The sequence below is a fragment of the Salmo salar genome, chromosome 09 (assembly GCF_965601325.2).
Source record: "Salmo salar chromosome 09, fSalSal1, whole genome shotgun sequence".
Lineage (NCBI taxonomy): Eukaryota > Metazoa > Chordata > Actinopteri > Salmoniformes > Salmonidae > Salmo > Salmo salar.
In genome coordinates this window covers 30224515-30251191 of record NC_138299.1, presented here as the reverse complement: position 1 = coordinate 30251191, position 26677 = coordinate 30224515, and the positions used below count along the sequence as shown (strand labels likewise).

The following is a 26677-nucleotide window of genomic DNA, read 5'->3' as shown; positions in this document are numbered from 1 at the left end:
CCTTTCTGCAGGATGTGGCTGGCATTATGTTATGGTCATAAAGACGACTGTGTAGGTCAGAGACTCTTGAAAGACTGGACAATCTGACATTTCTTCCCATAAATATTTTTCCTTAAAATCAACATTTGAAATATATATTTTTTACAGACCAAAGTACCAGCTATCACACCATGTAACACCACAACCTCATTCTTTACTTTTTTCATCAAGTGCAACTAACTGGATTTCTCTCAACTCCGTCAGACCACATAAAATGCATTTCATTTGTACAATTATTGCCCAACAAGTGTTTAAAGGCCTTGTTTGTTTAATTCTAACAGATTATTTAAATATGTAATACAAATCTCCAAATGTATTTTTGTTTTATAGCACTATTAAATGCTACAGGGTATGTTTTTCTAGACTTAGAAAACAAAACACTTAAAGCAAGCATTATACCTTAGGTCTAGCACATCAAATACTTCAATAGTTTAAGCATCTGAATAGTACTTTATTTTTCCAGAATATTGACCCCCTCCAACCACCCCCCAAAAAAAGACATCTATACAAAAATAGGGAAAATTATTCATTTGATGATCCCTAATAACCATTATTAGAACTTTCAGCACTCTGAATGAGTTGATGTTAGACAAAAATCTGACAGTTGATGTCTTACAGTGTTGACAAATAAAAAATGTCTTTATTCAAATCGTATACAAAGTAGCGATTGTTTTTCCTCAGTTGCTTTATAACTCTAGAACCTAATTTACATTTTAGTCATTTAGCAGATGCTCTTATCCAGAGCGACTTACAGTAGTGAATGCATACATTTCATTTCATACATTTGTTTTCCTGTGCTGGCCCCCCGTGGGAATCGAACCCACAACCCTGGCGTTGCAAACACCATGCTCTACAAACTGAGCTACAGGGAAGACTAATTAAATGTGGCAGTGGGGATTGCAATAATTGTTTAAATCAATCAAAAGTACAGAACTTTACAGACCATGGGTTGTCTTGTTGCACTAAACTCAGCAAAAAGAAACGTCCTCTCACTGTCAACTGCGTTTATTTTCAGCAAACTTAACATGTGTAAATATTTGTATGAACATAAGATTCAACAACTGAGACATAAACTGAACAAGTTCCACAGACATTGACTAACAGAAATGGAATAATGTGTCCCTGAACAAAGGGGGGGGGGGGGGGGGGGGTTCGGGTTCAAAATCAAAAGTAACAGTATCTGGTGTGGCCACCAGCTGCATTAAGTACTGCAGTGCATCTCCTCCTCATGGACTGCACCAGATTTGCCAGTTCTTGCTGTGAGATGTTACCCCACTCTTCCACCAAGGCACCTGCAATATCCCTAACATTTCTGAGGGGAATGGCCCTAGCCCTCACCCTCCGATCCAACAGGTCCCAGACATGCTCAATGGAATTGAGATCCGGGCTCTTCGCTGGCCATGGCAGAACACTGACATTCCTGTCTTGCAGGAAATCACGCACAGAATGAACAGTATGGCTGGTGGCATTGTCATGCTAGAGGGTCATGTCAGGATGAGCCTGCAGGAAGGGTACCACATGAGGGAGGAGGATGTCTTCCCTGTAACGCACAGCGTTGAGATTGCCTGTAATGACAACAAGCTCAGTCCAATAATGCTGTGACACACCGCCCCAGACCATGACGGACCCTCCACCTCCAAATCGATTCCGCTCCAGAGTACAGGCCTCAGTGTAACGCTCATTCCTTCGACAATAAACGCGAATCCGACCATCACCCCTGGTGAGACAAAACCGCGACTCGTCAGTGAAGAGCACTTTTTGCCAGTGCTGTCTGGTCCAGCGACGGTGAGTTTGTGCCCATATGCGACGTTGCTGCCGGTGATGTCTGGTGAGGACCTGCCTTACAACAGGCCTACAAGCCCTCAGTCCAGCCTCTCTCAGTCTATTGCGGACAGTCTGAGCACTGATGGAAGGAGTGTGCGTTCCTGGTGTAACTCGGGCAGATGTTGTTGCCATCTTGTACCTGTACCGCAGGTGTGATGTTCAGATGTACCGATCCAGTACAGGTGATGTTACACATGGTCTGCCACTGCGAGGACAATCAGCTGTCTGTCCTGTCTCCCTGTAGAGCTGTCTTAGGCGTCTCACAGTACGGACATTGCAATTTATTGCCCTGACCACATCTGCAGTCCTCATGCCTCCTTGCAGCATGCTTAAGGCACGTTCACGTAGATGAGTAGGGACCCTGGGCATCTTTCTTTTGGTGTTTTTCAGAGTCAGTAGAAAGGCCTCTTTAGTGTCCTAAGTTTTCATAACTGTGACCTTAATTGCCTACTGTCTGTAAGCTGTTAGTGTCTTAACGACTGTTCCACAGGTGCATGTTCATTAATTGTTTATGGTTAATTCATTGTTTACACTTTACAATGAAGATCTTTGAGTTGCCCAAATTTTGGAATCTCAGTTTTGAAATAAATATTCTTTGAATTCAGATAGGGCTATTGCAAGAAACTACATAAGATCCTTTTTCAGTTAATATCCATTTGGATAGTTTGAAATTGGGATCCTTTGCTCCGGACAATGTCATTTCCAGTCAGAGAGCCGATATGGAATTGAATAAGTATTTTGAAAATTCCCAGAACAAATATTTTTCCTTATAACAACATGTCGTCGGTAAATGTAAATTTTAATCTCAAATAATGCAAAAAAAATCTATAATAAGGTTTCCCTGCCGGACAAGGAGTGTCCTGACTTTCAAGAACCACCAAGGTGCATATCATAACTTTCTCCATCAGAATCCCCCCCCCCCCCCCCCCTTTTGTGTGAATGCCCACACACTCGATTCTTCATTGCTGCGACTTGCTTGAAGGGGGGGGATTCTTGCAGGGGGGAACTTTTCGGCACAATAAAGACTGCAGACCACAAACATCACAGCACAATTAGCAGCAATCAGACGTTAGAGGTAATGTCTAACTGAAAGCACTCCTGTGCTGTGAGTCAGCCATGAGTATAGAGATCCAATTCATTTCAGTTTAATTTCAGCAGTATCTAATCGGCTTTCCAAAGAGCCACTTGCTTGAGGCAAGTGTGTGTTTGTGTGTGTGTCAGTGACTAAATCCAAACCAGTTCATAGCTCAATGCCAGTCAACCTATTCAGTCATAGACCAATCATTCATAGACCAATGCACCAGAGACGAAGACTGGTACCCTGAGGGCATTACTTGGCCCACTAAGAAAAACTCCAAGTGACTGGGGGACCACAAAAAGAATGCATTGCCACATTGACTTGTGCTCTTAGTTTGACTTCCTACTTCTTGTCCTAAACGCCCATAGAATAATTATTCCAGCATACTCACTTGCAGAGGTATTGGACAATGACAGCTTGGACAGTGTAATATTTTAAAAGCTAGAAAAAATTATATTACTCACTTAACAATATAGACAAACCTTTCCAAACCTTGCACCTGTTATCGCATTGGTCTTCAAGCTGAAATCTGTCCACAATATATATAGTCTGGCTAAATACTGTCCACAACACAGCATTCTGTTTTGTAATAAGATAATTGCATTAGAAGAAGCTAAAATTGGATACATACATGTATTCTATAATATACACAATGTAGACTACTTCCCTCAGACAACCACCACTGGAAAGCCTATTGTACAATTGCAATAGCACAGCATTTAGGAATTATTTGCAAAGATGGTCATTTCAAACAATAGTTTTAAAAACCAATTAGAGCTACCAAGGCTTAGCCTATACAAAAAAAATACATAGAATGAGTCTGTGGGGCAATGGACTAGGTTTAGAAGATATAGTTGACTAAATAAAGCACGTGTTACAAAATAAAGCACGTGTTTGCATTATTATAAATATAGGATAAATCAAATAAAAATAAGTTTACCTTATCCGCTCCCCTTGTAATTGGCTGCGCGCGCGCTGTCTGATGGTGAGTCCATAGGTTTCTCCGTAGCAACTCGGTCAGTGCTCTGAAGAAAGAATCGCTAATTATTTTACTAATCCGAAAGTAACGCTGCTGTACCACACACGAGTGCCACTGAAGAACGTCAGAGGCAAGCGGTCCCAAGGTGTTCCCTTCAGCGCCACAGAGCAGTTTCCCGAGAAATGTGTGGTAGGTGAGACAAATATATATCAAAACCACACTTTCATGATAAGAATGCTCGTTGCGCCAGTGCAGGACATCTTGAACTGCATCTATCATCATGTGAGTGAATTCCCTGTCCTCCTCCTTCCAGTAAACTACACTCCTACTGTGTGTCTATTCATGCGATAAATGCTGGGACTGACACTCTAATAATATTTTAACTTGCATCAGTTGCATGGTGTGGGTAATACCATCACATATTACCCTGACTATTGTCACACAGTAACATAAATCGGCCTACAAAGACAGGCAGGAGAAACTATATTTTACAAAACATTATTTAAAAAGGTTTCAATTGTTTTTGGACAAAAAAGGTCTATGCATCTTCATTAAGCTATGAAAACAAATCAAAAACATTTGCAATATTTAAATTTCAGTATCTTTGCACGTTTGTAGGTCTGTCATAACTAGTCATTTTTTAGTAGTGTTTGGTCACGATTATCAAACTCCAATCTCTAACCTACTGTACAATATACACAGGAAGTACCAGTCGGACAAAACAGTTGGTGATGGAACACGTATTGTGCATAGAAAAGAGAGGAAAGAAAGGAGGATACCTAGTCAGTTGCACAACTGAATGCATTCACCCGAAATGTGTCTTCCACATTTAACTCTGAATCAGAGCGGTGCGGGGGGCTGCCTTAATCGACATCCATGTCATCAGCGCCCGGGGAGCAGTTGTTGTTGGTGGTTAACTGCCTTGCTCAAGGGCAGAACGGTAGATTTTTCCACCTTGCCCGCTCAGGGATTCAAACCAGCAACCTTCCGGTTACTGGCTCAACGCTCTTAACTGCTAGGCTACCTGCCTAGGCCTGTGTGTGATCCACAGCAAACAGCTGATATTTCTCTTGGGAATGCCAATCATGCCAACCTTTGATCAATCTGTTTGGTATCTGAAAAGAACAAGTTGAAGGGAGATTTGAGTGCCAAATATTTTCATGCTCTACTACATAAATGTTTACATATCTTACAGTATATACAGTTGAAGTCAGAAGTTTACATACACCTTAGCCAAATTAGGCAAATACATTTAAACTCAGTTTTTCACAATTCCTGACATTAATCCTAGTAAAAATTCCCTGTCTTAGGTCAGTTAGGATCACCACTTTATTTTAAGAATGTGAAATATCAGAATAATAGTAGAGTGATTTATTTCAGCTTTTATTTCTTTCATCACATTCCCAGTGGGTCAGAAGTTTACATACACTCAATTAGTATTCCGTAGCATTGCCTTTATATTGTTTAACTTGGGTCAACCATTTCAGGTAGCCTTCCACAAGCTTCCCACAATAAATTGGGTGAAAACGCATCAATACTTTAAGAGAATGAGAGGTTGTACACAATTCAAAATGACACCACCCTTAGTGAACCACACACTCAACTTCACAACAAACTCATTTAGGTGAGAAGATAAAAACACAAACAAGCAGACATAGTTTTGTCATTGGAGTGGAACATAATAAAGACATTGAGTCTTACTGACATTTTAGAGCTGGGTAGCAGTGTAAAGAAATATATACAAAACGTAATAATTCCAACCCTATCAATAATTCTAAACTAAAAAGACAATCCTTTAATAGCCTCTTGTCGATAATGTCACCGATTAGTTTTCTGTAATAAAAATGTTTCCAGTGTTCAGACACGTCTACTTATTCATCCTTGTCTTATAGTGCTCTTCGGATTGGATTGGGAAAATAAGATTTATTTTCTGCACATACAAGACATCACACCGACAGTGTTCTATTGTATAGGGATCCGTTTTCTGGGGGCATTAATGGTGGTTAGTCATGGAGAACATTATACATTTCATTTTTTAATTCTTCAACCTGACCAGTGTCTCTGAAACTCTCATTCATCCTTCTTAATTTCTCTCTCTGTCCATCATCACCATTATGTCAATCAGCTCCAAATCGCTGTCTTTCTTCATCTTAAACTCACTCAATCCTTTCCTCCAGAAATGGTCCCCTCTTGCTACAAAAAGCCCTGCTTTGTCTCTCTTCATGAGTTGGTCAGTCTGGTGTTCCCTCCCTCTATGGTATATCTGGCTGTTTCGTCCTGCCTCGCGTACACAAAAACAGATATGGGATGAATTACATGCTCCCCACAAGCCAGTTTCACTTTGAGAAGAGATATACGAAAAAGCCCATAGTTTGGGTCACCCACAGACGCAACAGAAAACAGCATGTTCAAAGTGGGAGCGGACCCATTTCCAGTAATGTGTCACTGAGGCTGTGTTGAGATAAACAAATCTGTCCTCAAGCTCCTAAAGATGGAGGACAGACGGTACCATGCAATTACTCTAGGAGTGGTCTTTCTCTCCTTCCACAAAATGTTAGTTTTTCAGATTCAGAATAGAACTCATTGGACAGGGCCAGACCCACTGTGCTGTGCATAGAGCAACCAGTGTTGTCCAATAGAAAAAAATAATAGAAAAATACATTCGTTGCTCTCTAGTGCTTTTGCCTTCCTCAAAGCATTCCTGTACACGTTAATGTAACTGCGGCACTGGCAGTCCCAAGTACCATGCCCACGTGTTGGTCATGCAAATCAAACCAACCATATGTTGCCAGCTGGGTACAGCGCCCTGTGGTGTGGTGGTCTCTTTGGGGTAGAATTTCCTTTATGAAGCTTTAAAAGCAGCTAGGAAGTTTCAAATGGTCAGAAACAGAAAGGACGTGGTCCAGTACAGTGAGGACCAGCCTAGCGGTGCCAGACCAGGCATCCTGTGGTTTAGCAGGAAGAAAAGATGTTGTACAGTACTGAGGCCTGCCACTACAATAACGGCTCCTAGACACAGCCGTACTCATACCACACAGTCTGAGGGTCGTTGTTGGGGTCTGGGGAGGCGGAGGTGCTCCTGGGGTGCTCCTCTGTGCTGCAGCTCAGCCCCCCTCCTCCTTCCCCCACCTCTGGTTTCTTCAGCAGCGGGCAGTCAGCCTGTAGCCTAGCATCCCCCTCCTGTGGCTCCTCCAGCCTCAGAGCCGGCGCTGCCCTCAACATGGCAACCTCCCCACAGTGGTTCTTCTGGTGGGTGGGCTGTCCTTGCGGCTGCAGTCCGGCGCTGGGGCTGTTGTTCCTGGGGGTGGAGCCTGGTGTTGTTCTCCCTCCGTAGCACTTGGGCTGCAGTGACAGGGAGGAGGAGTGGTGCTGGGGAGGGGCCAGGCTGAGAGGTTCCTCTTTGGGTGGAGCCAGAGACAGTTTGCGGGGGTCTATGTCCAAGGGTCCTGCTAACCTGGCAGACTGGGGGCGCTCCCTGGCCGTGGCTCCAGCCCCAGGCCTCCTGACCACCCCATCCCCACCACCTCGGCTGGGCGAGCCTCCTGCCTCCATGTCTGGCCGGTAGCTACCTGGACCATTGGAGCGCAGCAGGTCAGCGGAGGCCAGGCTGAAGGTCCGAGACAAACTGCTGCTGCCCAGACCACCTCCACAGGGTTCAAAGGGTCCCAGGGGTAAAGGCCGCCCCCCTGTCCCTAACCCGTTGCTGGTCCGGTTGGGTAGGGTCTGTGAGTGGGACTGGGGCATGGAGGTGGATCCCTCTTGTAGCCCGACGCTGGGCTTGACACACTGGCCTGGTTTGGAGGTCCTGCCTGGCCCCTCGCCAGACCGGTGGAGGTCTGTGTCTCTCTTCACAGTGGGCGTAACATAGCTGGTGGGGGTCTTGGCTCCATCTCTCAGAGGAGAGTGCCGACAAAGGGTGGATCGCTCTCTCTGTTCTAATGGGTTGAAGTAGTTCGCCACCAGATTTTCCCGACTGCCTGACTGCACCTGAGGGGAGGGAGAAGGGAGACAGAAACAGTATGTAGACAGATTCATCAAGGAAATAACCCCTCATCACCCAGGGAGGGAGTCCATCCAGAGCTATAACTCTCCATGCTCAAATTCCTGGATTACTGTACAGACAACATCAGACTGATCCAATCAGTGTTTATTTAAAATGGTGTCTGTTAAACAGCATTAAAGATTCCCCGGCTCACTGCTCGCAGGGCTAACAGCCAATGAGACGATAAGAAAACTAATATAAGAAATCCTTTTATAAACAAAGTGAAGTATTGATTTGGTCTCACCTACCTGCACCATTAAGAATACAGGGACTGTGAGGTAACACTACTGCTCAGGTATCAATCAATACAGCACTTTGGGATGTTGGTGAATGGGAGTGTTTAGGCATCAACAGGGCTCAATCAAATTTAGTTAAGTGTCTTAATTGGTTAGTCAGGATCAGAGGGGCACAAAACAATCAGATTGGTCTATGCATTCAGAGAGATAGAAAGAGAGCAAGGCGTTAATCTCTTTCTCAAGGGGCTTTATTGGCATGGGAAATGTTTACATTGCCAAAGCAAGTGAAATAGATAAACAAAACTGAAATAAACAATAAAAATGAACAGTAAACATTACTCACAAAAGTTCCAAAAGAATAAAGACATTTCAAATGTCATATTATGTCTATATACAGTGTTGTAACGATGTGCAAATACAGTACCAGTCAAACGTTTGGACACATCTACTCATTCAAGGGTTTTTCTTTGTTTAAGAAAAATTCTACATTGTAGAATAATAGTGAAGACATGAAATAACACCTATGGAATCATGTAGTAACCAAAAAAGGTGTTCAACAAATACAACTATATTTTATATTTGAGATTCTTCAAAGTAGCCACCCTTTGCCTCGATGACATCTTTGCACACTCTTGGCACTCAACCAGCTTCACCTGGAATGCTTTTCCAACAGTCTTGAAGGAGTTTCCACATATGCTGAGCACTTGTTGGCTGCTTTTCCTTCACTCTGCTGTCCAACTCATCCCAAACCATCTCAATTGGGTTGAGGTTGGGTGATTGTGGAGGCCAGGTCATCTGATGCAGCACTCCATCGCTCTCCTTCTTGATCAAATAGCCCTTACACAGCCTGGAGGCATATCGCTGCAGAATGCTGTGGTAGCCATGCTGGTTAAGTGTGCCTTGAATTCTAAATATATCACAGACAACACCATCACACCTCCTCCATGCTTCACGGTGGCAATCACACACGCAGAGATCATCCGTTCACCTACTCTGCTTCTCATAAAGACACGGCAGTTGGAACCAAAAATCTCAAATTTGGACTCATTAGACCAAAGAAAAGTTTTCCACTGGTCAAATGTCCATTGCTCGTGTTTCTTTGCCCAAGCAAGTCTCTTCTTATTATTGGTATCCTTTAGTAGTGGTTTCTTTACAGCAATCCAACCATGAAGGCCTCTGAACAGTTGATGTTGAGATGGGTCTGTTACTTGAACTCTGAAGCATTTATTTGGGCTGCAATTTCTGAGGCCGGTAACTCTAATGAACTTATCCTCTGCAGCAGAGGTAACTCTGGGTCTTCCACTCCTGTGGCGGTCCTAATGAGAGCCAGTTACATCATAGCGCTTGATAGTTTCTTAAAGTGCAGTTGCAAAAACTTTCTAAGTCCTTGAAATTTTCCAGATTGACTGACCTTCATGTCTTAAAGTAATGATGTCCTGTCATTTCTGTCAATCAGCAACAACGAGCTTCAGCTGTGCCTGATTGGGAGCCACACACGGCCCAAAACAAAGAAATACAAAAACAAGGAAAAAATAACATAGAATGCCCAATGTAACACCCTGGCCTAACCAAAATACAAAACAAAAACCCCTCTCTATGGCCAGGGCGTTACAGTACCCCCCCCCCCCCCCCCCCCCCGGACTCCGGCCGCAAAACCTGACACTGAAGGGGAGGGTACGGGTGGGCCTTCTTACGGCGGCGGCTCAGGTGCGGGACGTGGCCTCTGTTCCACCCTTGGCGTCGCCCTAGGTGGCGCACCTGGCCGCGCCGAAGGTCTGGTGGGCGGCCCTGGCTGCGCCCGGCTGGTGGGCTCTGGCACCCCAATGGTGGAACAAGCTCCCTCACGACGCCAGGACAGCGGAGTCAATCACCACCTTCCGGAGTCACCTGAAACCCCACCTCTTTAAGGAATACCTGGGATAGGATAAAGTAATCCTTCTAACCCCCCCTTAAAGATTTAGATGCACTATTGTAAAGTGGTTGTTCCACTGGATATTATAAGGTGAATGCACCAATTTGTAAGTCGCTCTGGATAAGAGCGTCTGCTAAATTACGTAAATGTAAATGTGGGCGGCGATGGCTACACCCGGCTGGCGGGCGGCGATGGCTGCGCCCGGCTGGCGGGCAACCCTGGCTGCGCTGGCCCAGGATTCACCAGGCTGGGGAGACAAAGGAGGCCTGGCCCTGGGCGCAGGCACAGGACTCACCAGGCTGGGGAGACATGAAGGAGGCCTGGCCCCGGGCGCAGGCACAGGACTAACCAGGCTGGCGGGCGGCTCTGGCGGCTCCGGACAGGCGGGCGACTCTGGCAGCGCTGGCCCAGGATTCACCAAGCTGGGGAGACATGGAGGCGGCCCTGGGAGCAGGCACAGGACTCACCAGGCTGGGGGGCGGCTCTGGCGGCTCCGGGCAGGCGGGCGGCTCTGGCGGCTCCGGACAGGCGGGCGGCTCTGGCGGCTCCGGACAGGCGGGTGGCTCTGGCGGCCCCGGACAGGCGGGCGGCTCTGGCGGCTCCTGACAGGCGGGCGGCTCTGGCGGCTCCTGACAGGCGGGCGGCTCTGGCGGCTCCTGACTGGCGGGCGGCTCCTGGCTGGCGGGCGGCTCCTGGCTGGCGGGCGGCTCCTGGCTGGCGGGCGGCTCCTGGCTGGCGGGCGGCTCCTGGCTGGCGGGCGGCTCCTGGCTGGCGGGCGGCTCTGGCGGCTCCTGGCTGGCGGACGGCTCTGGCGGCTCCTGGCTGGCGGACGGCTCTGGCGGCTCCTGGCTGGCGGACGGCTCTGGCGGCTCCTGGCTGGCGGACGGCTCTGGCGGCTCCTGGCTGGCGGACGGCTCTGGCGGCTCCTGGCTGGCGGACGGCTCTGGCGGCTCCTGGCTGGCGGACGGCTCTGGCGGCTCCTGGCTGGCGGGCGGCTCTGGAGTGTCGAGGCTGGGCTGATGCACTAGAAGCTTGATGCGTGGGGCTGGTACTGGACGTGCCAGCCTGGAGACACGCACCTCAGGGCTAGTACGTGGAGTGGGAAACACTGGACCGTAGAGGCGTACTGGTGGTCTCGAGCGCAGGACTGGTATCACCCGTACTGGCTGGATGCCCACTTTCCCCTGGCACATGCGGGGCGCTGGTACTGTGCATACCGGCCTGAAAATACCCGGCCTTGCCACAGCACCCATCACCCCAAAGCACGGGACCTGTCCAGTATGTCTCTGCCCAAAAAGGGTACGGGGAGCTGGCCTGGGGCTCCATTCACGCCCAGCCAAACTACCCTTGTGCCACCCCCAAAAAAATTATTGGGGCTGCCTCTCAGACTCCCTTAACTCCTCCTTAGCCCTGGAAATGCTTATCCTTAGTTCTGTCCATGTCTCACGATAGTCCATCCGTTGCTTCCTCCTCCGCTGCTTGGTCCATTTTTGGTGGGTAATTCTGTAAGGGTTGTCGTCGGAAGAAGACCAAGGTGCAGCAGAGGATGTGATCATCATTAGAATTTTAATAGAACAACGTGAACACTATACAAAAAACAAGAAAACTGACAGCCAAAACAGTCCTGTCAGGTGCAAACACTAACAGAAACAATTACCCACAAAACCCAAAGGAAAAACATGCTCCTTATGTGTGACTCCCAATCAGCAACAACGAGTTTCAGCTGTGCCTGATTGGGAGCCACACACGGCCCAAAACAAAGAAATACAAAAACAAGGAAAAAATAACAGAACGCCCACCCAATGTAACACCCTGGCCTAACCAAAACAAAGAACAAAAACCCCTCTCTATGGCCAGGGCGTTACAGGTTCGAAATAATCCATAGTTATATTGATATAGCTCCGTTTTGTTCGTGTGTTCAGGTAACTATGCGAAGGGTGACACGCGAGCGCATTTCGTGACAATTTTTTTAAAAATATTCCATTACCGTATTTCGAAGCATGTCAAACGCTGTTTAAAATATTTTTTTATGCGATTTTTCTCGTAAAATAGCGATAATATTCCAACCGGGCGACATTGTATTCGTTCAAAGAGAGAAAGAAAAACATGGAGAATTCACATGAACGCGCATCTCCAGTGTCACTGTTCTCAGCCTGACCAGTAACAAACAGAGCTGCTGTACTTAGCCAGGAGACTGGAGAGACATCATTCCACTTTCTGGCGCCTTCTGAGAGCCAATGGAAGCCTTAGAAAATGTCACGTTACAGCAGAGATGCTGTATTTTTGATAGAGATGCCAATGAAGGACAACAAATTGTCAGACAGGGCACTTCCTGTATGGAATCTTCTCAGGTTTTGGCCTGCCATATGAGTTCTGTTATACTCACAGACACCATTCAAACAGTTTTAGAAATTTTAGAGTGTTTTCTATCCAAATCTACTAATTATATATATGCATATTCTCATTTCTGGGCAAGAGTAGTAACCAGTTTAAAATCGGGTACGTTTTTTTATCCGGCCGTGCAAATACTGCCCCCTAGCCCCAACAGGTTAATTGAGCTGTTCTTGCATTAATATGGACTTGGTCTTTTACCAAATAGGCCCATCTTCTGTATACCACCCCTACCTTGTCACAACACAACTGATTGGCTCAAACGCATTCAGGAAAGACATTCCACAAATTAACTTTTAACAAGGCACACCTGTTAATTGAAATGCATTCCAGGACTACCTCATGACGCTGGTTGAGAGAATGACAAGAGTGTGCAAAGCTGTCAAGGCAAAGGGCGGCTATTTTGATTTGTTTAACACTTTTTTTGGTTACTACATGATTCCATATGTGCTATTTCATAGTTGTGATGTCTTCACTATTATTCTACAATGTAGATAATAGTAAAAAAAAAAATGTAATGAGTAAGTGTGTCTAAACTTTTGACTGGTAATATAGTTAAAGTACAAAAGGGAAAATCAATAAATATGGGTTGTATTTACAATGGTGTTTGTTCTTAACTGGTTGCCCTTTACTTGTGGCAACAGGTCAAATCTTGCTGCTGTAATTGCACACTGTGGTATTTCACCCAATAGATATGGGAGTTTATCAAAATTGGATTTGTTTTTGAATTCTTTGTGGGTCTGTGTAATCTTAGGGAAATGTGTGTCTAATATGGTCATATATTTGGCAGGAGGTTAGGATTTGCAGCTCAGTTTCCACCTCATTTTGTGGGCAGTGTGCACACAGCCGGTCTCCTCTTGAGAGCCAGGTCTGCCTACTGCGGCCTTTCTCAATAGCAAGGCTATGCTCACTGAGTCTATACATAGTCAAAGGTTTCCTTAATTTTGGGTCAGTCAGTGGTTAGGTATTCTGCTACTGTGTACTCTCTGTTTAGGGCCAAATAGCATTCTACTTTGCGCAGATTTTTTGTTAATTCTTTCCAATGTGTCAAGTAATTATCTTTTTGTTTTCTCATTATTTGGTTGGGTCTAAATGTGTTGCTGTCCTGGGGCTCTGTGGAGTTTTTTTGTGTACAGAGCCCGAGGACCAGCTTGCTTAGGGGACTCTTCTCCAGGTTAATCTCTCTGTAGGTGATGGCTTTGTTACGGGAGGTTTGGAAATCGCTTCCTTTTAGGTGGTTGTAGAATTTAATGGTTATTTTCTGGATTTTGATCATTAGTGGGCATTGGCCCAACTCTGCTCTTCATGCATTATTTGATGTTTTATGTTGTACACAGAGGATATTTTTTGCGGAATTCTGCAGGCAGTCTCAATTTGGTGTTTGTCCCAATTTGTGAATTCTTGGTTGGTGAGCGAACACCAGACCTCACAACCATAATGGGCAATGGGTTCCATAACGGATTAAAGTATTTTTAGCCAGATCCTAATTGGTATGTCAAATTTGATGTTTCTTTTGATGGCATAGAAGTATTGTTTTAGTGATTCACCATAGTGAAAGCGTAGGCACAGGTTCAGGGTCTAAGTTTTTGGTTGGATAAGTTTCAATTTCTTTTAGGTTTTTGCATTCGTCACAAACCATTTGTCATTGTTAATTTTCTTAGGTTGTCTGCTTGACATTTTTAGATTTAATAGGGAAGCTGAGAGATCAAATATACTGGTTTAGGCTTTCTACTGTTCTAAGTTTACACCTTCACTATTACAGTAAAACATTTTGTCCAGGAAGTTGTCTAAAAGGGATTGAATGTGTTGTTGCCTAATTGTTTTTTGGTACGTTTCCACACTACTTTCCTTCCATCTATACCATTTAATATTATTCAGTTCCTATGGCTTTGATGAGTATTGCTCTGTTCAAGTAGACTGTGATTTTGCTGTGATCTGATAGAGGTGCCAGTGAACTGACTGAACACACAGTCTCTGGGTTGAGGTCAGTGATAAAGTAGTCTACGGTACTACTGCCAAGAGATGAGCTATAGGTGTACCTACCGTAGGAATCCCCTCGAAGCCTACCATTAACTATGCACATAACCAGCGTGCGACAGAGCCTCAGGAGTTGTTGATTATGTTGTCGTAGTTGTGCCTAGGGGGGCATATGGGGGAGGGAATGATGTCACCTCCAGGTAGGTGTTTGTCCCCCTGTGTGCTGAGGGTGTCAGGTTCTTGTCCAGTTCTAGCATTTAGGTCGCCACAGACTAGTACATGTCCCTGGGCCTGGAAATGATTGGATTTCCCCCTCTAGGATGGAGAAGATCTCTTCGTTGAAGTATGGGCATTCTAGTAGAGTATTTCTCTCTGTTGAGATCATTTCCTTTTGAATTTTTTGCCAAATTTAAAATGTTCCTGTTTAGATTAATTTAATAGAGTTAGGTCTGCTCTATACAAAATTAGCATACCCCTGAGTCCCTTCCCTGTTTCACACCTGGTAGTTTGGTGGATGGGACTACTACCTCAGGCCTTGGATATTCTAGGATGAGAGCTCTCGCTCTCTCAAAAACGTGCTTTACATAGTATCACTCACCACATAACTAGACCTTACCTTATATCTGAAACTGGGGACTTAAGAGAGAAACCTGTTCAGTATTCCTCATTTGCAGATGTAAAAAACAAACTTAGTTCAGACCATTCATATTTTAGAGGCTCTTTTTGGGAGATAGTTAAATAATTCAGCCAACCTAGACTAAATGATTTCACATCATAATTTAAAACATGAGAATTGGTCATAAGAAGCCACAACGCCTTCATCCATTTCCGTATGACACGGTATGCTTATAGTGGCTGGTGAAATTTAACAACCCAGAATATGTGTCAAATAAAACTACTGGCTATATCCACAACGCCATTCATGCCAAACCCCCCATACATCACTTTAAGGCATAGTATGTGCCAGATCTTCCAGTTGTTGATGAATATGTTTAACCATACTAAGTTAGTACCCCCACATCCCAAACCCTTCATCCATCTCCCCATGACACATTATCTCTCTATGCTTACAGTGGTTGGCACGTGTGTGTGTGTCAATGCTTACAGTGGGTGGTGACAGGGTGTTGCTCTCTTCCAGGAACTCTTCCAAGGTGACCATCTCGCTGCCAGGGGAGGAGGTCCGGTGGCGGCCAGTCCTCTGGACCGGGGTGTGGGCGTGTGTGCCGTAAGGGACAATGGCGCTCCAGGGGAGGGTCAGGGAGTGGGACACATCGTGACTAAGGCCCACTACGTCATCACTGGACAGACTGGCAGAACGGTCCTGCAGGTGCTCCAGGGAATCTGGATGGACAGAGGGAGGTAGAGATAGACAACTGCTGAAAATGACTTCATTAAGTCCGTAGTTGGGGATAGTACCAAAAAGCAGGCTAAAATAGCGGTTGGAGATATGCTTAGTGTAACATCAAGTCTGGTATAGAAAGAAAAGATTGTTAAAAATTGTAAAAATCTATTGAATAGGTACTTTGCAGGGTTTACAGATAGGAATAGATGCTGGTTGTACCTTTGCAGTTGACAGGGGAGTTGCTGCTGGAGGTGTTGCGACTGAGCTCAGCAGAGCCTGGTCGATAACCTGCAGAGAAAGAGATGGAGGGGACTACATTTTCACTATGGCTCAGAGAGGTAAGGGAGAGAAAGAATGAATAAGAAAAAAGAGTGAGCAAGAATGAAAGAAACCTAGTGAGAGGGACACAGAGCCGTCTGAACATGTATTGAACATCCTTGTTCTTTACCTGCGTTTCCATGGACAAAATGAGTATCAGGGGAGTGAACCCGAGAATCGTCCTCATATATTAAACCTGCAGAGGACACAGACAGGAAAGGGGGAAGTGAGAGTTACTCATTCACGTCATCACACATTTATAGAGCAATAAAGTTACATGTTATGAGTCATTGGTCTTAACAGACGTTTCCCCACAACAGTACCACATCATTGCACCAACGTCTCTTATTAACTGTTCCTGTCCCACTTTACAACTGAAAGTGCACACTGAAAGGTCTGGAGTGTATAGGGCGATTAAGGGTAATCTCCAAGCTGTAGGAAAAAAAAAAAACGGATTTACACACAGTAGGAAGTGAGCCGCCTGTATTTCAAGTATAGCTCATAAATTTAAAGATTTTCATATTACATGAGCATAACCATAAGCTTATGTCTCTCCACACGCTTCAACCCTAAATGACATCCTATAGATAGTCGACTTAGTATCTACATACTGAATCCAAATGTTGCTCCTGTATAATATCATGTAGAAACTGGCTCTGCAAGATGATGTAGCCTAAAACCACAAGGCTCCTTCCTGTAAGTGTTTGTGTATCTATTCCCCAGTTGATGGGACAAGGTTCTGAGATTCGACCAGAAGGTTTCAAGCAAAGTAAACAAACTTTCCATTAGACCGCGACTGTGATTATTGACTGAGGACAGCAGAATTATTCCATTAGAAAGCACTGAACACTGATTGTCAGCCAGAATTTCAGCACTGTGTAAACAATGCATTCTGGGGGATTAGGGATTTAAGTCACCTGTTTGGTGTTATTCTAGAACACTAGCTAGGTTTCTATCCAATTGGCGACAGATTGTCATGCAAATATTTAAAAAAGATGCGCATTTCCCCACCAAAGGGGTTTCCATCAAACTGACTTGTTACAGATAAAATGCTGTGCGTAAATACGTAGTGCACATAAAAATCACCTGTGTGATAAAGTTTCCATGTACTGAATAACATTCATTTAACCCTTATTTTACCAGGTAAATTGACAGAACACATTCTCATTTACAGCAACAACCTGGGTAATGGTTACAGAGGAGAAGGGGGATTAAAGCAGAAGTTCAATGTGTTCCCATCGCATTTTCAACTCTCGCAATGGTTTTGTCACAAAATTGGATGCAGTAAAATTGCAAACTTGCCCAATCTGCCACAAAACTGTGGATGGAAACCTGGTTAATGACTTTAAGTAGAGACAGAAGCAAATTTGTTTCATGACATAGAAAGGACATACTGCGGGCCTATACTATGTCATGGTCATTGAAGATGGCAGTGCATGGGCATTGGGCCCACTGTACCTTTGGGCCTGCATCCAGGCCTGGAGCTGGAGTTGGGTGTCAGGCCTGAGGTGGAGGGGTGGTTGGCAGGGGTGGAGTGAGCAGCAGCCCCCCCTAGCTCCACACCTCTCCGTCTGGCGTACAGCTCCTCAGTGCCATTCACACCCTCACTGCTGCCCCCTGAAGCACGGAACCACTCCCTGCCTCTGGACACTCCACTGTCGTTTAGTGCTAGGGAAACAATGACAGAGCAGTTAGTATCTATGATGGTACCACATCCTTCCAAACAAACCCCATTCTGGACACAGCAGACGCAGGTGAGCTGGAGGCTGCTGGACAGTGGACACAGTTAGGGCAAGTGGACTATACATTTGTTAAAGCAGAGAAGGGTTACCGTCAGCAAAAGCTTTCTAAGGGAACAAGTTGACTCCTGGCCTTTGGCGTATTTACTACGGCACAATGCTATACAGTAGTCTCAATTACCACTTCTTCAGTCACAGACCTTTCCAAATGACAAGGTATATACGCCAATGGTTTCCAGAGGCATTTTGGACCTACCAATGTTGCTATCCGATTATAGTCATAATGAAAGTATAATAGGCTAAATCCAATTTTAGTTATTCAGGCTGAACCTTGGCCTGCTGAGACAGAATAGAACACAGACAGTTCTAATTCAACAGGAAGTGAAGGCAGTTTCCTGTCTGATTAGATCTTAGAAGAGAGAGAAAGATCACCAACTACTTCTCTGATAGAGTTCAGTGTGTCAAATCGGAGGGCCTGTTGTCCGGACCTCTGGCAGTCTCTATGGGGGTGCCACAGGGTTCAATTCTCGGGCCGACTCTTTTCTCTGTATATATCAATGATGTTGCTCTTGCTGCTGGTGATTCTCTGATCCACCTCTACGCAGACGACACCATTCTGGATACTTCTGGCCCTTCTTTGGACGCTGTGTTAACTAACCTCCAGACGAGCTTCAATGCCATACAACACTCCTTCTGTGGCCTCCAATTGCTCTTAAATGCAAGTAAAACTAAATGCATGCTCTTCAACCGGTCGCTGCCGACACCTGCCCACCCGTCCAGCATCACTACTCTGGACGGTTCTGACTTAGAATATGTGGACAACTACAAATATCTAGATGTCTGGTTAGACTGTAAACTCTCCTTCCAGACTCACATTAAGCATCTCCAATCCAAAATTTCACAACAAAGCATCATTCACTCATGCTGCCAAACATACCCTCGTAAAACTGACCATCCTACCGATCCTTGACTTCGGCGATGTCATTTTCAAAATAGCCTCCAACACTCTACTCAACAAATTGGATGCAGTCTATCACAGTGCCATCCATTTTGTCACTAAAGCCCCATATACTAACCACCACTGCGACCTGTACGCTCTCATTGGCTGGCCCTCGCTTCATACTCGTCGCCAAACCCACTGGCTCCAGGTCATCTACAAGTCTCTGCTAGGTAAAGCCCCGCCTTAGCTCACAGGTCGCCATAGCAGCACCCACCCGTAGCACGCACTCCAGCAGGTATATCTCAGTAGTCACCCCCAAAGCCAACTCCTCCTTTGGCCGTCTTTCCTTCCAGTTCTCTGCTGCCAATGATTGGAACGAACTTCAAAAATCACTGAAGCTGGAGACTCATATCTCCCTCACTAGCTTTAAGCACCAGCTGTCAGAGCAGCTCACAAATCACTGCACCTGTACATAGCCCATCTGCAAATAGCCCTACCAACTAACTCATCCCCATACTGTATTTATTTATCTTGCTCCTTTGCACCCCAGTATCTCTACTTGCACATTCATCTTCTGCACATCAATCACTCCAGTGTCTAATTGGTATATTGTAATTACTTTGCCACCATGGCCTATTTATTGCCTTACCTCCCTTATATTACCTCATTTGCACACACTATATAGATTTTCTTCAACTGTATTATTGACTATGTTTTGTTTATTCCATGTTTAACTCTGTGTTGTTGTTTTTGTCGCACTGCTTTGCTTTATCTTGGCCAGGTCGCAGTTGTAAATGAGAACTTGTTCTCAACTGGCCTACCTGGTTAAATGAAGGTGAAATAAAAAAAGAGTGTGTGTTGATACACTAAACAGACAGCAATGTCTCAGTCAGTAGGGTGTCTGGTAGGCTACTGGCTGGCCAAAGCCTTTGATTCCCTTCCCTGCTCCCTCGCTCCCTCAGTCAAGCATGGGATTGGTCATTGATGCAAAGCGTACCGTGTTTAGTAGTCGCAGACATCAATAGATCCAATAGAACAGTTATTCTGTATTTTAGCACAGCCATCGTCATTAAGGTGGGCTGAGCGAGGGGATAACAAGAATGGTGTGGAGGGAAAAGAGATGGATGGTGAGTGTAAAAAAGCATGGCAGAGTGACAGACACACAGCACACAAGAGTACAGGATATGGAATAAAGGAAGCTGTGAGATTGTGGTGTTTGGGTGTGAGACAAGGAGAGTATAGTGCTAGCTGGAGGCAGTCATTATCAGCAATGCAACACAGGCTAACGCTTAACATGGAACAACGTGGCACAGAGAGCATGTGTACACAGGCAACCTAAACACTCAATCACTCCCTAAGTGGTATTTATATCACTCCTGGGGGGGAAAAGCAGAAATCCTTTGAATAGCAGTAAATATTGCAGATTTCAGATTGCCTCCAAGTAATTCTCCTCTCAACATTCCTCCATCCATGTGGAACATGGAATTGATACTGGCTGCCAGACTAAGAGACAGAGCAAACAGATGAACTGCCTTTATTGGGATGGTAGGCATCGCTCTTCACAGTTACATTTTAGTCATTTAGCAGACGCTCTTATCCAGAGCGACTTACAGTAGTGAATGCATACATTTCATATTTTTTTTAAAAAAAGTATTCCGTACTGGTCCCCCGTGGGAATCGAACCCACAACCCTGGCGTTGCAAACACCATGCTCTACCAACTGAGCCACACGGGACCTTTACATGATTAACCTAAACATATCAGGTGACATACAGATATCTCATTCTCACAGAAGTAGGCAAAGCTGCTGGCTGGCTGCAGTGAGGGGGGGCTCCAATCCAAAACAAGGCTACTTACTGCAGGGTCTACCCAGAGTGGAGTGCCTGGTGTGAGGCTGGAGGCCTCAAACTAGCCTGTACAGTGTGTGTGTGAGTGAGAGAGACAGTGTATGTTGTGATGGGAGGAAAGCTTGATAAGTGTGTACATGTGTGCATTAAGATGTCTGTTTTCTGTAAGGAAATAATGACAGAGGGCCAAAAAGTAAAGATGTTACAGATAAAAGAAGGGGGTAAATAAAGAGGAATGAGTGAAGATGGTGGTGTTATTAAGAGGAATGAATGAAGATGGTGGTGTTAGAACTGTCCGATGATGAGTGGGAGGGGCTCGGTGGTACAGGTGGGGATGTCAGAGGAGGACCAGAAGCGAAGGCGTCTAGAGCGAGAACGTTATGAGGGAGGCGTCTTGGGAACCTTCTCCTGGCTCCTAGTCCTCAGAAAGCCAAACCGCTTAGCTGCAGTGACAGGGGGTACTGCTGGCAGGGCTCGGGCAAGGAATGGGGGTACTGAACAGGAGGGGGTTATGTTTTACATACATACAATGACAAAGAGAAGAGGGAGAAAGAGTGAGTGAAAGTAGTTAACTGCATGTATTATATAAATGAACAGGGCCTGAAATTGCCCAACAAAGTTGACGAGACAAAGTATTAAAATGTTTAGTCATGCAATAGATCCCCATTGAACTAGTAGAGAATGAAGAACAGACATAAAAAAAAAACAAAGGCAAGATGAGTTTGAGGGGGAAGACATTTTAGATTTTGCGTAGCTAGTTTACAGCTACCTCTTGTGGAAAAAAAGAGGACTTGTAGAACTGTAGGGCCAGGACAACTTCCATTATTCAGGGATAGAACTACCCTGGATGAGTAGACATCCCCTCTGTCTGTCTTACCTCTGCTGGAGTATGTGGGGGTGAGGGCAGGGAAGTGTCCCTGTCCATGGTGGTTCTCCTCCAGAGAGTGGTTCCGTACAGAGTCCAGGCTGAGGCAGGACTGGCGGGGGGGCAGTGGAGGGGGAGGCGTGGGGGGAGGGACGTCAGGGAAGTCCAAGGTGGGAGGTTCGGGCAGGGGAATGTCAGGGGCGCTCCGCACCCTCTCCCTGGAGCTGTCCTGTCTGTTCTTGGGCTTGATGAGTTTGGCCAGAGCCTTGGCCCCGGCCCAATGGTTCCTCCTGACAGACACAAAGGAAATCACAGTTACACTCAGACATCCATCTAACTTCAGCCCATAGGTCACAATGGCGTAGTGGAAAACTCCGCAGCAAAGCTACCACCTCATCCTCGACAGACGAAACACCATGGCAGGTGGAAGCTAGTCGGCCTACTGATGCAGTACTAGCAGCCTGCCAGTCCCGTCAGAGACCTCACTGCCCGGGCCCGGCAATGACAGTAGCCTTGTTCTTCCTTTTCTACCACCTCTCGAGAATAGTGCCAGCCCTCCTCCTCCTCTCCCAGAAAACCAAGATGATGACTACCAGAGGCCCAGCGGCACTCATGAGAGCGACCTCCCCTTCTGTGAACACTGGTAAGCCTACGAGTGATGAGAAAGATCACTCCGACAGCGTGGAGTCCAAGTTCCAATGTGTAATATAAAAAGGATACGTGCTAAATACTGTAAATACAGAAGCTATAGATAGGCTAGTAGGCTAGACTACATTGTCTGCATAATGAAACAATCCATAGTAAGCTATTGTTTTGATGGTGGACTTTGGCATTAATAGACAGGTTTTATGCAGCACAAACTTTCTATCCAAGCTGTGAGAGAGCATGATGACAGCTAGGGTAGGCTATAGGCATACAGGACAATTGGGCAGGAGGGTTTACTGACCATGTGACCTGACCAGGAAAAACTCTGGGACCTAGGGCTTGCTAATGGATCCATTTGTCATCCTATTCATAGTTCATTGACGAAGCTACATTAGCAAATCAAAATGTAACAGTACTAACTTTTTAGGGGTTGGATCATAAAACCTGTACTGATCCATGATCTTCTCCTCCAGTTTCTCCTTCTGCCTCCGGAGCAAGTTCAACTTGTCACTGGAAACACAGGAGTTGTTAGATTTATTTATGACATTCAAAATGACTTTCCTCTATATACCTGCATGCACACACACACACCTACTTACATGTACTGTTTCTGCTCTTCGTGGTAGAGCTCCTTGTTCTCCATGGTTCTCTCCTGAAGGGTTTGGTTCTGTTGGCTCAACATCTGGATCTGACTCAGTAGGTGGTGGTTCTCCTCCTCCAGGTTCCCCTTCAGACGGGTCAGCAGCTGGAGACAGAACACATAGATACACACTGTTGCTAAAACTGCAGCATGTACACGTGTCACTACAATACAATTGCATTATATCCAACTTTAGAAATGCACTAAACATTTCATATGGTTTAAGTCAATGGTTACACTGACCCAGATGAAGTTGTATATTAAAGATTAGGACACAAATTAAGCCTACTTCTGGACAAAACTGCACTTTCAAGTCTCTAAAGCATAAAAGCTGTATGTGCAGTAGCTGATTGCAGTCCCCGAGAGTCAGTGGTCTGTGTACCTCACAGTGGTTGTCCAGCTTGGTCATGGAGATGTCCAGGCCCTGGTGCTGCTCCTTCATCGAGTCGTATCTGGCCTGCCAGCGGTTCACCTCCAGCTGAGCTCTGTTCAGACCGGTCTTCAACTCCTTGGTCTGCACCTGCAGCCCGTCATACTCCGCACGCAGTTGGGAGTGAGTCTGGGTCAACCTACAGGGGATGTCAAGAGACAGTATGAAGAGACATATGAGGTCCTGGTGCTTTGCAAAATAAATCACTCTTCAAAAGCCTAATTTTAGGGTCAGATCGTCAGTTTTGTAGTTAGTTAATTTTGTTCTATTTTTTTGCGTCGAGTTCAGTCATACTGATTGTTTCAGCCTATTCACAGACTTTTCCACTTGGCAACAAGAGTTTTATCTGATTGTAGTGTTACATGACACGTGGTAGTGTGTGTATACGGAGCAAGATAAGGAGAAAGTCAGCCATTACAGTATGCAACCACCAGAGGGTACCAGAGTCAGGCTGTACTCTACCAGTGTTTCTGCTGCACTCATATTTTCCATTGGAAACCCGGTTCTCTACATTTTAGTCATTTAGCACACTCTTATTCAGAGCGACTTAGGGCATCAATTAGAGTAATGTGCCTTGCTCAAGTGCACATTTCTTCACCTCGCCGGCTTTGTGGATTCAAACCAGTGACCTTTCAGTTACTGGCCCAATGTTCTTAACCACTAGGCTACCTTCATTCTCTCCCATATGGTGACGTTTGTAAAGCTGGAGTTAGTAGGTGTGAATGAATAGAGGTGCTGCTGTGCTGACTGAGCTCACCTGTCCACCTCCCCCCTCAGACTCTGGTTCTCCCCCAGAATCAGCGCATTTTTGTGGATCTCCTCTCCTAGACTCTCCCTCTCCTTCTGAAGGGTGGACTCCACTGCCTCCATGGCATCTTTCTGCTTCAGCAGCACTATGTACCTGCACAGACAAAGACACGGAGACTGGGTTAAAGATAGAACCTCCACAGAAGTCACATAAACAGATATGGTGCCCAATTAACTGTCCCCAGGTTGTGTGTTGTTACATCTAAAATAGGCCATGGTGATCCCATCCCTTATAGATTCCTAATGATCACCAAACCACCTAACCTCTCTTCACACTCAATAAGAGAGACAACAATAGCGATGTTAGATTGGACAAGAGTTGGTTGGAAAAGTCATGAGATATTGAGCGCCTGTGACGTGGTGGTTTGTTCTAAGAGCTGCCATGATCACAGACCTTGGCTATCCCATCAGGGTCGTTTCATTCATTTTCACCAAATGAAGAAGAAAAACACTGACCGAAACAGGGAGGGACGACCTCAACCTGTCCAATAACCACTAATTTTAGTTCTGTTCAAAAAAAAATTGCTACAGCTTGCCCTAACAAAAATACAACCCAGGGCTTTGAGGCATACATGGACCAGCTGACATTCCAGCTGATTAGGCCCTTGACGGTACAGCAGGCAGACTCTTCAACCCCAGGCCCCTACTCCATTACTCATAAAGGACAGAAGGATAGGAGGAGAGACTATTAGTCAGCCAGATCAGCCAGCCCACAGTGCCTCTCACATCACTCCATTTAAACTGAACTGATGGTAAGGTTCACAATAGAGTACCACAGTATGAGTCATAATACCCATAAAACCTAGCGGTCAAACAGGAAAATGGTTCCAATCGCTTTTCCACCATTCATTTTTTTCCCCATAGGGGATTTTAGAAACACTTAAAATAAGGGCTGTGTTTTGTGTAGGCTTACCCTGGCGTGACGTTTTAATAACCATGTAAATCTCTCTAGGACAAGGTGACTTTTATCAATATATTTGCATGTATTTACCCCCCAAAAATGAAACGCTAATTAGCTGCTAATGTGGCTATCATAAAGAACTACAAATACCATGATGATTTGGACAAGACTGCTGAATCAAGGCAAAGGTAAGAATTTCTGTATTAACTATCTAATGTTAGCTAAATGTAGTAATGAATAAATTGGCATATGTCTTTAAAATTGACAATTCTGTGAACAGTCTTGTGCAAGTTTTAAATAGACACAGTACCTGTTAAGAAAAGGTGTCAGCTACAGATTACATGCAGGTGCTTGCAGTGATTTGTAGTTTTGCATGTCTACTTTGATGCTAATTTGCATTTTCAAATCTGAGAGTAAATAGAGCTGAATATATTGATAAAAGTAATCTTGTCCTAGAGAGATTTAAACGGTTATCAAAACGTTATGCCAGGGTAAGCCTACACAAAACACAGCCCTTATTTTAAGTGTTTCTAAAATTCCCTATGGGAAAAATGAATGGTGGAAAAAACAATTGGAACCAGTTGCCTGTTTGAACGCTAGGTTTTATGGGTATTATGACTCCACCACTGTGGGGCTCTATAGGACAATCTTTCCAGTACAGGAGGGACGGTGGAAAAACAAGGGTGTGTGGTGTGTGCAGACAAACAAGAGAACAGTTTCCATGGAAGAGGGTGATATCTGAAACCACTATCTGAACACCAACTGACTGAAACTAGTCTCCCAGAGTTATTGAACAGGCATAGCTCTGGTCTGAAGCCATCTACAGCCCACCTGTCCTTACCTAGCCCTAGTGATAGGCCGGCCACCTGTCTCCTCCACCCAAACCAACCGTTGCTGTGCCAGCAGTCTCTCCCAGCACCAGCTCCAGTCTCAGAGTGAGAACAGACCCAGCCTGTTACTGTACTGTCGCAGCCTGGTGCCATGGAACTGTGGGGAGTCAGGGGGAAGGAGGGGGGAGGCATGAATGGCACACAAGAACATCCCCTAAGTCACTTCCTCAGGTCGGTCTCTCAAAGTCCCAGAGCCAAGTCAATATGGAAGGACATACTTTCACTAACCTATATGGTATGGCTGTTTATATGTGGCTTATCAAAAGAAGCACTCCGTTATTGGAAAATTAACTTCAGGGGAAAAAAATGATCACAACTGCTCTTGATGACCTGTAACCAATTGACATTTTACGCAGATACACCAACGTCAATACACATGACATGGACATGAACCACTGTCATTTGACCACTGTAAACCTCTCACCTGATCCTTTTCTATTACACCCTCTCAGTGTGACTTCTTGTGGTGTGTGTGTGACCATGGTAGCTGACCCCCTGGTGTGTATGACCCATTTCGGTCTGACCCATATGTGTGCAATCACTTGGTGTGTGAGGTGTAAAGAAAATGATTTATTGCCTTTTTTTATCCTTTTGCCTAGAAGACCAGCATCCCAGAGTCACCTCTTCACTGTTGACATTGAGACTGGTGTTTTGCAGGTACTATTTGATGAAGCTTCCAGTTGAGGACTTGTGAGGCATCTGTTTCTCAAACTAGACACTCTAATGTACTTGTTCTCTTGCTCAGTTGTGCACCGGGGCCTCCCACTCATTTCTAAGTGACCCCAAACCTTTGAACGGTAGTGTATATAAATAAATGTGTGTGCCCAGTGGTTTG

The 26677-nt window shown here is 45.3% G+C and overlaps 1 protein-coding gene across 1 annotated transcript in view; it reads right to left on the bottom strand.

Moving 5' to 3' along the window:
* Positions 1 to 5276: 5276 nt before the first annotated feature.
* Positions 5277 to 26677, bottom strand: part of LOC106611164 (protein Daple) — a 96905-nt gene continuing 75504 nt past the window's right edge. Inside the window, exons 23-32 of the mRNA XM_082955707.1 lie at positions 24002 to 24145; positions 23197 to 23383; positions 22774 to 22919; positions 22595 to 22684; positions 21542 to 21819; positions 17597 to 17806; positions 16269 to 16334; positions 16040 to 16108; positions 15584 to 15819; positions 5277 to 7907 (exon numbers count right to left, since the gene is read on the bottom strand). Of these exons, the coding sequence (XP_082811833.1) occupies positions 6930 to 7907; positions 15584 to 15819; positions 16040 to 16108; positions 16269 to 16334; positions 17597 to 17806; positions 21542 to 21819; positions 22595 to 22684; positions 22774 to 22919; positions 23197 to 23383; positions 24002 to 24145 (2404 nt within the window). The 3' untranslated portion in view covers positions 5277 to 6929. The remainder of the gene's footprint in view (positions 7908 to 15583; positions 15820 to 16039; positions 16109 to 16268; positions 16335 to 17596; positions 17807 to 21541; positions 21820 to 22594; positions 22685 to 22773; positions 22920 to 23196; positions 23384 to 24001; positions 24146 to 26677) is intronic.